Source organism: Scyliorhinus canicula, chromosome 8, assembly GCF_902713615.1.
Source record: "Scyliorhinus canicula chromosome 8, sScyCan1.1, whole genome shotgun sequence".
In the NCBI taxonomy this organism is placed as follows: domain Eukaryota; kingdom Metazoa; phylum Chordata; class Chondrichthyes; order Carcharhiniformes; family Scyliorhinidae; genus Scyliorhinus; species Scyliorhinus canicula.
In genome coordinates, this window is record NC_052153.1 from 68015883 (window position 1) to 68029454 (window position 13572).

At 41.9% G+C, this 13572-nt stretch overlaps 1 protein-coding gene across 1 annotated transcript in view; it reads right to left on the minus strand.

Annotated features, from left to right (window-relative positions):
• The window catches only part of LOC119970306 (fibrillin-2), a 433007-nt gene that overhangs the window by 403996 nt on the left and 15439 nt on the right, over window positions 1-13572 (minus strand). The window contains exons 3-5 of the mRNA XM_038804706.1: window positions 5053-5151; window positions 4597-4692; window positions 2051-2146 (exon numbers count right to left, since the gene is read on the minus strand). Of these exons, the coding sequence (XP_038660634.1) occupies window positions 2051-2146; window positions 4597-4692; window positions 5053-5151 (291 nt within the window). The remainder of the gene's footprint in view (window positions 1-2050; window positions 2147-4596; window positions 4693-5052; window positions 5152-13572) is intronic.

The window sequence follows — 13572 nt, forward strand, 5'->3', positions numbered from 1 at the left end:
TCGATCCCGGGTCTTGGGAGACATGGCGCAGACATATTTAATTAAGCTTAACTGAACACTTAAATATGCAACTCTGGGTCCCGCCCACTGAGGGCAAGATTCAGATCGCGACGTCTCAGGAGATCCCGTTGGAACTCGCGAGGTGTCCCAAGCGTCATAAATCTCACGAGAGGCCTCGCACGAGTTACTAGCTTCGACGCATCACCGAGTCGGGCGCGACGAGGCTGCACAATCAAGGCCCTAGAGTTAAGCGAAAGACAACGGCAAACGCACTTTTGTATGTCTTGAAATGTGGTTGCTCACATCTGCCAGCTTTTCCAGTATGGACGACAGCCACAAGAACTCTCGTAATAGTAGTAGTAGTAGTAGAATGAATGGCTGGCTGATTTACCTTGAAATATGACACCAGGACCTTGAGGTAATAGCGGGGCAGGCGGCTTCCTGTCCACCCCGCCACGAGGTTCGCCATGTTCCTCATGGATGAATTAATAAGCTGAGAAGTGGAAGTTTTCACGTGTTCACGTGGCACGCCAACTAGTGGGAATCACACTGGCTTTCCCACCCATCTTCAGACAGTCTCCAGAATGGAAAATTCCTTACCATGTTTACCTGATCCAATTATATTATGATTTTCTAAGTGCATTATTAAGGCGTCCCTTAATAATAGTTTCCAGCACTTTCCCACTGACTGATGTCAGGCTAACTGGCCTGGGTAGTTCTTGTTTTCTCTCTCCCTCCTTTCTTGAATAGGAATTTGCTAAGATTGGCTCATTTCCAAACTGCTCGGACCATTCCACAATCTAGAGAATTCTGGAAATCTGAAGCCAGTGCATCCGCAACCTGTGCAGCTAGAACCCTAGGATGTAGGTTGTTAGGTCCTGGGGGTTTGTTAAACTTAAATATCTTCCTTGAGCTTCTCGAGAAGGGTACTTCCAGCAACTGCTTTCCCCTTCCCCCGATCATCCAATAACACATCCGGCACCAACTGATGACATAATAAATGGCCTCCCAAGTCTAGATACCTCAAAACGCTCAGGCGCAGAAGCTACCAACAATAAATTGAGCCGGGCCCCCTTAACAGGAGTTTACGGAATCACTTAAAATAAATAATTTTCCAACTATGAGGTCCTGGTGGGGAATATTGCCCACCCAGCTACCCAGCCAAGATATGTTGGGGGTTCACTACTGGGGCCAATATGTTCCTCACATATGCTGAAAGAGTTAGGAACAGGAAATCACAAAATTAATTACCTAACATATTAACATATGATAATAGCAGGCAGGAAATGATCAGCTATTTTTTCAAGTCTTCGCCGCAATAATGATGACTGAATATAACAGTTAGACCGCCCTTAACCCCCTCCAATCACGTGATTATCAGAAAATCCGCTGACAAGTTTCCCTTTGGAGTACAAACTTAAAAAGAATGGTAAGGACAATTGCAAGATGATTCTGTAAGCATTTTCAATTTGCTTGTGTAGAGTTGGACCTGGATGGACTTCCAAATACATCTACAATTTTTCTTAAAAGATCAATAAATGCAACAATAGCACTTCCAGGACAACTAGCACTAATAGAGTTGAGGACAGCCTGCTGTGCACATCATTAGTAAGAGATCAGAGCTAACAAATCATACAATTCAAGCTCCAACATTAATTATACTTAAGTACTAAATGGTGCACTCACTGAGTCAAATACTAATGTGGTTTCGACCAGAAAAGTTTGTCTTAAATTGATTCCATTTAAATACCAACTCTAACGTTTTCTTATAACTTGCAGAAAAAAAGAAATCATATTTGCAAGTGGTACTTGGCATCTGCTTCCATAATGTCAGTACATTCAATTATTTATCATAGATTTTTAAACATCACATCAGTTAATAGTTTCAAGATTTTTCCATTGGAAGCAAGTCCCAACATGATGTTTTTGACAACGTTTCTATTCTCACATTTCCTCATCTTTGTTTATTTCAGATAAACTTTAACTTTCAAATACTGTGCATTGAATTCAGCAATTTTGCCTGCAGAAGTCAAAGATTACTTATTCTTACCTCTCTCACACTGGGGACCAGTAAATCCATACACACACGCACAACGATTAGGTCCAATACACCGACCACCATTCTGGCAACCATTTTCACAGACAGCTGCGGCACAAAGCAAAATGACAGTGTTTTACGAGTGTTTTGTTGAACACCAACAGAGAACCACAGACTGTGCTCAATGAAATGCCTAACACCACAAGGGAATGTTTCTAAATACCTCAATGGTTTCCACAGATGTCCACCTGCAAATAATTTAATTGAAAACACTTCACAGAAATTATAACACTAAAGTTAATTTCCTCGGAATACTATTTTATTGACGAATCACACTGTGCAATGTGTGATATATAAGGTTAAATGAGCTTCTATCCTCATTGACCTACTATAAATGTACTGTTGGTGCCTAACGAGGGACTGGTACGTAGTTTGGGAATATTTGACAGGTTAAGTAAAGTTGAAATCAAACTGAGCCAATATAAAACCACAACCCAAGTACTGCAAAGGGAACATATAATTTACAGTTTTTAGTTCGAAGAAAATGTAAGATTAAACTTTCTAAGGAATTTTTAGCAGTCTCGTACATTCTTCACATATCTCTACAAATATTTCTTGCAGTCAATGCTTGACTCAGCCATTCATGTCCCACTATGATCACACTTTCTAGCAAGTAAGCATAGATGACTTTGGTAGTAAGCAAAATCTCCAGAGAAAATCACAGTGCTCTCCTGAGAGACAACTTATGGGCATGAACATGTGAACAAATATGACCTTTGAAGACAGGAAACGAGTCCTTTATTCCGCAAACTGAGGAAAGTCTCCATAGCAATTTATTGATGAAGTAACAAACAGTCTATGAATGTTGTAGAAGAATTTAAAAATCCAACAATACCACATTTTAATTAAAATTACTTTTAACGAAACAAAAATGCTTCCATTGAATCTAATGGGCTAAATTCTCCACCCCTCGGCATTGGGATCGCGAATTGTGATCAGGGAGAGATTGGGCATCCAGCCGAATTAAAGGTCGAGGCTGGGCCTCCCGCTGCCGGCGGGATCAGGGTTCATGCCCACATGCCAGCGGGAGGATGCTAATGGGTGCAAATGGATCATTAAGACCCATTAAGACCTAACGGGCCTGGCATCAGATTCTCTGCCCCTGCGTGATTCTCTGGCCCTCTGGACCGAGATCACGTGAGCGGGATTTACAACAGGTCTCATCAAACGTGAGCCTGACGTGGTGGACCTCGCAGTGGGCCAAGGGTGTAACTCCTCAAGGGGGTTGTTCCCAAAGTCCATCTGAGGACCACCCTCACCCCTTACAATGCACATCCTGGCCACCCCTTACAATGCACATCCTGGCCACCCTTCCCCTACCAAATCCCCCACCCCCACCGGCCCCCTAAAATGGGAGACCACCCCCCCCCCAGGAACTCCCTAACTAGGGAGAACCCTCCCAAGGAGCCCCTAACTAAATTCTCCCTGGCGGGAGAGTTTTTCCCAATATCTTTAGCAACTTTTAACATGGCTCTAAGGAGTAGTGCGGTATCAGAAATGAGATCATGACAAATGAAAATCAGGAATTAAAAAATGTACATAAATTATTTAAGCATAGTTTTATTATCCTGGCGATAATCGTCACCAATGAAAGTTTGCTCAATACAAATCACCATCTCAAGGAAAGGACTGGAGGACACAGAAAGAAAATTAATACCACTGATGCCTTTATTTAAATGATAATATAAAAATATATTGTTTAATCGTTTTTGAAAACTCTTTGAACAATATGAAAAGTCATCAGACTCTATTAGTGACTTTCAATGTGAAGATACAATTAGGACAAATTATTTGTTTAAAAGGACTGAGCAACACAGTTGAAATAAAGTTCTCTAGAAGACACACACTTCATGTATATATGGGGAGATAAGAAAGTTTGATAGAGAAGTCGCAGTGCTGAAATTCCGGAGATAGTAGATCCGAGATTAGAGGTCATTATACCCAACTCAAGCTCCCATATTCTTCTATGTATTGAAATTTGTGGATGGAAAACTACACAAGAAAGTGATTCACTAATCTCTGCACCTGAATTTCCAATAAATGCTTCCACCACACAAAACTATGTCCAGAACAATAACTCGGAAATGTTATCCTGTGGTGTTATAAAGAGAGGAGATTGTCAGTCCTATCAACATTTTCCTGTCCTAAAGAGAATATTTCCGGATGCCATAGGTTTTGTATCATGAGTGCTGAACCTCAGGAGATCTCAGAGGTTCTCAAAGTTGTCATATTTCTCTCTTCTTTAAATCAACTTTCTCCATCGGCTACAAATAGTGATCAGAAGAATTCTTACCCCACAATTTATTGAGGAACATATTTTCCTTTTTACTTGTATGAAAGAGCGAATGACAGCAAAATATCTATCTGCAGATTAAAACTGATTAAATCTGAGTGTGGAATTTGATGTCAAAATGCTCTTAGGACTAGTCTTCAGTGAAGCACTCTAATCTTGTTGAACTGTGACTTATATCACATATCCATCAGTAAAATCTACTTACGTTGTCCACAGTGCGTTCCTGTGTATCCTTTTTGGCACTGGCAATGATCTTCAGCACAATTCCCTCCATTCATGCATCTGATATTGCACTGTTGAACTATAAAAGGTATTCATTTACCATTAATCTCCCACAAGTACCACAGTAGAAATGATGACTACAATCATAGCATGGATATGAGTCATTGATTAAATTATTTTATTGGATTTTAGGCAGAAAAAACATCAGGCTGACTCTCTTACAATACAAACCAAACCATCACAGTTAATTCTAATTAAATAAATTGCAGAAAAACTTCACTCATTAATCCATTATTTTATACAATAGCACTAACTACATAAAATACCGCACTTAAAATCATACATAATCTTTTGTATGAATTGCTGAGGTATATAAAGTGTCCCTTGACTATAACATCAAGAATTGTAAGTTTACAAAAGAAAATGTTTAGAAACCTACGAGATTTCGTTCCACAATTGGGTGAGATTTGTCCATTGGAGCAGGTGCACATGTTGGGGCGTGAACAGAAGCCATCACCACAGGTGTTTCGACAAATAGCTGCAGGTAAGAAGAGGTAGACAAATATGAAGTTAAGTTTCATTCTCAAGTGAGAGATTTAGATTACATAGAGATTTTGCTGTGTCTGATTATATGCTGGCCTAGATTTTGCAGCAAATGTAACGGTGGAGCATTCACCGTTATTAAGGAGTAAATTGGATAGCAAACATCTGGGCTCCAATCATGCCCTGTTAAATTCAGAAATTAATAAATTTCTGGCCAAGTTGCCCTGATCCTCAAAAAGCTGGGAAGTCTGCTGGGCAATCTTCCCATCCAGACACAGATTGACACTCTTAAGTGGACAGTATGTGCCTAATCCCATCAATGCTGGTATTCAACCAGCAGGGAGGTCGCCGTGCTAGAAAACCACTGTGGGCTCCCGGGGGAGGGATGTTCCTCATTCAAAGGCACTCAGTGCCTCATCAAGAGGCCCAGCATTGGGAAGGAGATGACCCGTTGAGAGTCATCCTCTGTCCTTTCTTCCAGCCCCCACCTCCAGCCAGCATGATTGCTCCCCCGTGGCCCCATCCTACCCACACACCTGCAGCCTGGGTCCCTCAACAATCCTAGACCTCTATTATCTACCACTGTTCCTGGAGGCAGCGACAAGCAGGGGAGAGCTGCCAGTCTCAGATTCTTCGGCAGCTTTCGAGTGGAAGTAATTTTCATCCCAGGTTCTAAATCCTAGGAACACCCATTGCTGGTCAGTTAAGAGCATTTTAGACACATAATTCTGGCAAGCTTTCACCAACAGAAGCAAGCAAGGTTCCCAGTAGTTCACCAATCATTGGGAAATGCTCCAGTTTCCAACGTTAAATTCCACCTATTAATTCTCTTTCTCTCTTCAGAGATGCTACTTGAACAGTGAGTGTTTCTCGCAATTTCTGTTTATATTTGGGGCGGGATTCTCCGTTCCTGCAGCCGGCAAATGGGGTTTCCCATTGTGGCCACCCCTTGCCATCGGGAAATCCGTGGACATGGGTGCACTGCCAGCGAAGGGAGGATCCCGCCGATTGAGAATCCCACAGTTGATGTTAATGATTTGGTCCTTTTAGGAAACTAGGAGCACTAGTAGGTCCTTTGGCAGATCTGTTTGTGGTCTCAACTCCACCTTCCTCTCTGCCCCCATAACCGTTGACTCCTTTGTCTTTCAAATGTCTACCTACCCCGGTCTTGAATATATTCAATGAGCTAGCCTCCACTATTCATTGCGTAAGAAAATTCTACAGGCTAATGACTCTCTGAGAGGAAAAAATTCACCTAATCACAGTCTTCAATCTTATGCTTGGACTATGTATTCTAGTTTCCTCCACAAGAGGAAACATCCTTCCGGTATCCACCCTGTTCAGCCCCCTCAGGATCTTATACATCTCCTGAGGTCACCTCTCATCTTCTGAACTCCAATGGGTATAGGCCCAACTTGTTCAACCTTTCTTCATAAGCCCTTCATGCCAGGAATGAGTCAAGTGAACATTTTCGGAACTGATCTAATGGAATTATAGCCTTTTCAAACAAGCAGACCAAAACTGTATACGGAACACCAGATGTAGTCTCACCAAGGCTCTGTACAGCGGAGGGAAAACTGCCCCTACTTTTATATTCCATTCCCCTTGCAATATATTATTGTCTGGTGGTTCTGATTATAACACCATTAAATTGATATTGCTATGCTCATTATAGAGAAAGTAATATTAAAGGATTATGTTTTTTTAGAAACATGTTGATAATATTGGGCAGTCCTAGTTTATAGAGCCATTACACCAATGTGTAACCACAGCATCTCTTACATTGATTTAGCAACTCTCTAAACCTTAAGATATTGGAACAAAACAGAACAAGTAAATAGGGATAGTTGCAGAGTGTCGGCAACAGCATGACTCACTGGTAGTACTCTTTCCTCTGAGTCAAAATGCTGAGTCCAAGCCTCATTCACTGACTTGATTGTTAGAGGTGCATGAGGTGTAAAATGAAGGTTTTTCTGCTTATTCATCAAACTATATATTAAAAAAACACAATGGCACTATTCAAAGAAGAGTGGAGAGCTCTCCCAGTCTCGGTCAACATATGCCCTGGACCAAAACATAACCTGGGTTATGGCGCATAGTGGTTTTGTTACTGGATTAGTAACCCCAAGGTCTAGGCTAATGATCCTGAGACATGGGTTCAAACACAGGGGAACTAGGAAATTAAACTTCAATTTATTAAATTAAATTGGGAATAAAAATCCAGCATCATTAATGGTGATTCATCTGATTTTACTGCCATCCTTTCGGTAAGAAAATCTTCCATCCTTATCTGATCTGGCCTATATATGACTCAAGAACCACAGCAGTGTGGTTGACTCTTAACTACCCTCTGAAATGACCTCAAACCACTGAATAATATTCAAAAATTAGCTGCCTTCCTGAATTTCTGCAATCCATGTGGTGTTGGTACACTCACGGTGCTGTTGGGAAGGGAGTTCCAGGATATCCAGGACCCAATGACAATGAAGGAACAGCAAGACAATTCCAAATAAGGATGGTGTGTGGCTTGGAGGGGAATTTGTAAGTCACCCTTGTCCTCCTAAAGGTAGGGGGATTGAAGGAGATTTTATGAGTTCCTGCAGTGCATCTTGTAGATGGTACACACTGCTGCCACTGTGCTTTGGTGATTGAAGGAGTGAATGTTAAGGGTTGTAATTGGGGTGCCAATCAAGCAGGCTGCTTTGCCCTGATGCTGTCAAGTTTCTTAAGTTATTGGAGCTGCACTCATCCAGGCAAACAGAGAGTATTCCAACACATTCCTGAATTGTGCCTCATAGATGGTGGACAGGCGACTCAGAACGTGACTTACTCACCACAGAATTCCCAGCCTCTGACCTGTTCTTGTAGCCACAGTATTTATATGGCCGGACCAGTTCAATTGTTGGCCAACAGTAACCCCAGGGATCTCGACACTGGGCGATTCACTGATGATAATGCCATTGAACGTCAAGGAGAGGTGGTTAGTGTCACTCGTGATGGAGATGGTCAGGCTGGCACTTACGAGAAGTGCATGGTAACTATATTTTAAAAAATAATTGGCTGGGAAATATTTTAGGATGCCCTGAGGACATGAAAGACACAATGGCTTGAATTTTCAAATGGGTTCTCCCAATCATCTGCCATAAGTTTGGCAGATAAAACCCAGAAACTACAAAGTAATAACTTAAGCACTGGGTTTGTGCCAATTTTGCAGCATTTCATTGAATGCACTGCCAAAGCCTAAAACAGCCAATCAAGCAAACACCGCTGTGCTTCTTCCACCACTTCCACACTTTGAATGTTACTTTGCTGGAAATGCAGTGGAAACCCCACATTAATCTGTACGCTTGGTTTCCGCTGCAACTTCAGTGAAGTAACACCATAACACAGGAGCCACTTGAAGGAATTTCCAAGATACTGTTTAACACGTGGTTTGATATTAAATAGTATACATTAGATTACATTAGATACATCTACAAAGTTCTCCCAATTGCCTCATGCTCGGGTGCTAAGCCACACAGGGCCAGATGGTCCCATGGTTGATTTCTGGTTTTCTCTTTAGTTAATTGATACGAGCAGGCCTGCACTAGGCTACAGATAAAGGAGGTTAGGGAAAAATCACAAGTGTTCCAGTTTTGGATCTCCAGTCGATTGTAAACAATATGGGTGGCAAATGAGGACTGGATTGAACGTGATTACAATGCCCTCTAGCTTGGCAGCACTCAATGGCTGACCAAACATATGAAAGACAGCCACTTAAATGAGATAACATTAAGACTGGCAGCAGCTATAAAACCATAATCTGATAAGACCAACACCTTTCAGGGAAGAGGAGAAAAAATCTGCAATAAGAAACCTCGGAGTTGAAACGTGATGACAAATCATGACTCCCATGACTCTCCATGACTCTCAGAGCAATAAATTCAGTGCCAACATGAAATGAAATGAAATGAAAATCGCTTATTGTCACAAGTAGACTTCAATTAAGTTACTGTGAAAAGCCCCTAGTCGCCACATTCCGGCGCCTGTTACGGGAATCGAACCGTGCTGCTGGCCTGCTTGGTCTGCTTTCAAAGCCAGCGATTTAGCCGAGTGTGCTAAACAGCCCCATCACTCACATCCCGAGAACACATTTTAAAACTACTTCTTTGGGCTGTTTAAGATCCAATTTTTGACGTACAACTGAAGGAATGGGAGAAGAGAAAATATTGACAAATTACCATGCTAAATTACAGCGTTGATCTTTCTGTTCTCAGCTTCTTACACCTTTCTAGCTCCTACTTTGGGCTGTTTGAGTACGGGTATAGTCTATTATCCTTTACCCAAAACCCTCGTTTCAGATTGCATTTCAGATAATTTCCGGCTGCTGCATATAAACTTACATCACAATACCCTAAGCCTAGGCCAGTTATAGGCTAAAGTTAATAAGATGGTTAGAAAAGTAAGATGTATAATAAATACAAGCTACATGTAATAAGTTTCTTTTTGACATGTTCACGACAAGGCAAACAATGCAGACCAACAACTAGACTTTCCACGCTAAAGATTAATGAGGTTCAAAAAAAGTGGGGTTTTCGAATGTATTTGATATTCAGATTTATGAGTAAAACATACTTCAGCTATATTTACAGAAGCTACGAGAACAGCCCAGTAAAATCCAATTTTTGACATGACATTACAATACAAGGAAGATGCATCTGAATGCCATAAGAATAAATATTAATGAGTGACATGCTACGTTATTTACTGTCCAGAGTTCAGGGTTGTGTGTGCACAAGAGATTATTAATATACCAAGTTGTAAAAGTATTTTAGTACTTATGTCTTAATATTTTTAATTATATAACAATAATGTGTGGCTATAGTTATGCTTTAGAATTTGATCATGAAATTTCACCTATGCAACAAGCACATAAAATAACATTAAAACACTAAAGCAGTGGGACATCATTGTGGCCAGATAATACTTCAGGATATTATCAGGATAAAATATTCTATTTCTCACTTATTCCCTGGGTGTATTTATTCTTTTGCATATATGGGCGGCACATTAGCATAGTGATTAGCACTGTTGCTTCACAACGCCAAGGTCCCAGTTCGATTCCTGGCTTGGGTCACTGTCTGTGCGGAGTCTGCACATTCTCCCCGTGCCTGCGTGGGTTTCCTCCGGGAGCATAGTTTCCTCCCACAGGTCCCAAAAGATGTGCTCTTAGGTAATTTGGACATTCTGAATTCTCCCTCTGTGTACCCGAACAGGCCATGGAGTGTGGTGACTCGGGGATTTTCATAATAACTTCATTGCAGTGTTAATGTAAGCCTACTTGTGACAATAAAGATTATTATTATTATTATAAACTGAATAAAATCAAAGCAAATTGAAAAGAAAAGTGGAGAACTCCTTGTTATAATGGGGGCGGCATGGTGGTGCAGTGGATGGCACTGCTACCTCACGGCGCCGAGGACCCGGGTTCGATCCCGGCCCAAGATCACTATCTGTATAAAGTTTGCACATTCTCACCGAGTCTGCGTGGGGCTCACCCCACAACCCAAAAAAGTGTGTAGGTTGAGTGAATTGGTCACGTTAAACTGCCCCTTAATTGGAAATAAAAGAATTGGGTGCTCTAAAGTTATATTTAAAAAAAACATTGTTATAATCCCAGCAGAGGTCACAAGATAGGAACCATCAGGTTTCCCTCCGGGGAAAACAAACCTCCGCGGTAAAAGGGCAGGGCTTCCCCTTAACAGGGGTAGCCCCTCTATTATAAAAACTAAGGCGGCCCTCCAGGGAGTGGTGGTGTTTGACTGTAACTAGTAGTAAACCTTTTCTAAACCACTGTTTATGCATGGCTGCTTATCTCGGATCTAACACCCCTCATCTAAACATATGCAATAAAGAGGTCCTCCTTCACTCCACTGACCACATACTGGAATCCTCCACATCACAAGATCAATCTTTAATATAGTTGCCTGAGTTTTTAATTTTACCCCTTTAATTTGTTCAGTGATACTGACAAATTATCACCAAGCCAATAGTTTCTTTTGTGGCTTTGTGCCCAGTTGGAACCTGAATGAGACTGTTCCAACATATTTGAGATTCTCAACTTTCAGAGAGAGCAGACACTTTCATCTCATTTGCTGAACCATTGCCGAATGCCAATGTGAAATATAAGTACTTTATGTAGCCTACACAAATTTTAGTTACTTCAAAGTGTTTTTTTATGAAAAGTTTTGCTTCATTCAGGACCACATATTATTTGAGACAGCAGTCCAAACATATTAACAATGCTGACAGATACAAGGAAATGTATCTCCCTATGCTAGCCAGTTATTTATGTTAGGACTCAGAAAACTCTACCGGTAATATATGCAGGTTAAATTAGAAATAAAAAGCTTTCAAAAGTTCTTTTTTAATTTATTCAGTCATGGGAAGCGAGTGTCACTGGCTATGTCGGCATTCATTGCTCATTCCTAATCACCCTTGAGAACCTGATGGTGTGCCGCCATTTTGAATCCGCATGGAAGCCGCTAGTGCTGTTAGGAAAGGAAGTCAGGATTAAGACACAAGAACATTGATGGAACAGCAATACAATTCTAAATCAAGATGGTGTGTGACTTGGAGGGGAACTTGTATCTACTGCTCATGTCCTTCTAGAGGTAGGCATCACAGTTTGCAAGTTGCTGTCGAAGGAGCCTTAAGTTGAATCAAATTGGCTGAAGACTATTATGATCCTGGGGTCCTCAGTAGGAGGCAGAGATGGACAATCCACATGAAACTCCTGGCTGAAGATGGTTGCAAATGCTTCAGCCTTATCTTTTGCACTGATATACTGGGTTCCCCCATGACGAGGATGGGGATATTTGTGGAGCCTGCGCCTCCTGTTAGTTGTTTAACTGTCCACCAGTATTCACGACAGGATGTGACAGGATTGCAGAGCTTAGATCTGATCTGCTGGGGCAGCACTGCGGCGCAGTGGGTTAGCCCTGCAGCCTCACGGCGCCGAGGTCCCAGGTTCAATCCCGGCTCTGGGTCACTGTCCGTGTGGAGTTTGCACATTCTCCCTGTGTTTGCGTGGTTTCGCCCCCACAACCCAAAGATGTGCGGGGTAGGTGGATTGGCCACGCTAAATTGCCCCTTAATTGGAAAAAATGGATTGGGTACTCTAAATTGATTTTTTTTTAAATCTGATCTGCTAGTTGTGGGATTGCTAAGCTTTGTCAATTGTATACTGCTTCCGCTGCTTGGCATACAAGTAGTCCTTTGTGCAGCTTCACCAAGTGACACCTCATCTTTAGGTATGACTGCTGTTCAAGACTTGCCCTCTTATATTTTTAATTGAACTAAGATTAATTCCCCAGCTGGCTGACAATGTTACAGTGAGGAATATGCCGAGCCATTAGGTTACAGACTGGTTGAATACAATTCTGCTGTTGCTCAGGTCCATACCTTTTCGTGGATGTGCAATTTTGAACTTCTAGATCTGTTTGAAATCTCGCTCATCTGGCATGGTGGCAGTGCCATAAAACATGATGGGAGGTAAACTCTATGTGAAGGCAGGACTTGGTCTCCACAAGGTTCTGGATATTCCATCGTTGAATGTAATACAGCTAAAACAGACAGATTTTGGATCTCTCAGGATAACAAGAAATATGGGGAGTGGATGGAAATAGATTTGAGGCTGAGGTTCAGCCAGGATCATGCTGAATGTCAGAACAGACTTGAGCAATTGTTTGGCCTACCCTTGCTCCAATTTCTTAAGTTCTCATGTGCTTCCCTAATCAAAGCAAAGTGCAGAAGGAGGCCATTTGTTCCAGCGAATCGGCACTGACCCTCCGAAAGAGCACCGTACCTCAGCCCAATCCCCCGCCTTATCCCCATCTAACCTTTGGACACTTAGGAGAAATTTAGCATGGCCAATCCACCTAACCAGCACATGTTTGGACTGTGGGGAGAAAAGGGAGGAGGAAACCCACGCAGGCTCGGGGAGATCCGTGTTCGGAATTGAACCCGGGTCCCTGACCATGCGAGGCAGCAGTGCTAATCACTGTACCACCATGCCGCCCTAATGATGTCAGATACAGATTTTGAGAATACACTCAGTTTTTGTCGGCTTCCTTCTCTGCTATAACTGTTTTATAATTATATTCTATGATTCTATACATGAATATACATCAGTTAGGCAAGATATATAGATACCTGTATAGAATCCTTGCAGTGCCAAAGGAAGCCGTTTGACCCATTGAGTCTGTTTAAACTATCCGAAGAGCACCCTATCTAGGCCCACTCCCCCACCCTATCCATGTAATCCCAGAACCCCAATTAACGTTTGGACATTAAGGAGCAATTTAGCATGGGCAATCCACCTAACCTGCACACCTTTGGACTGTGGGAGGAAACCGGAGCACCTGGAGGAAACCCA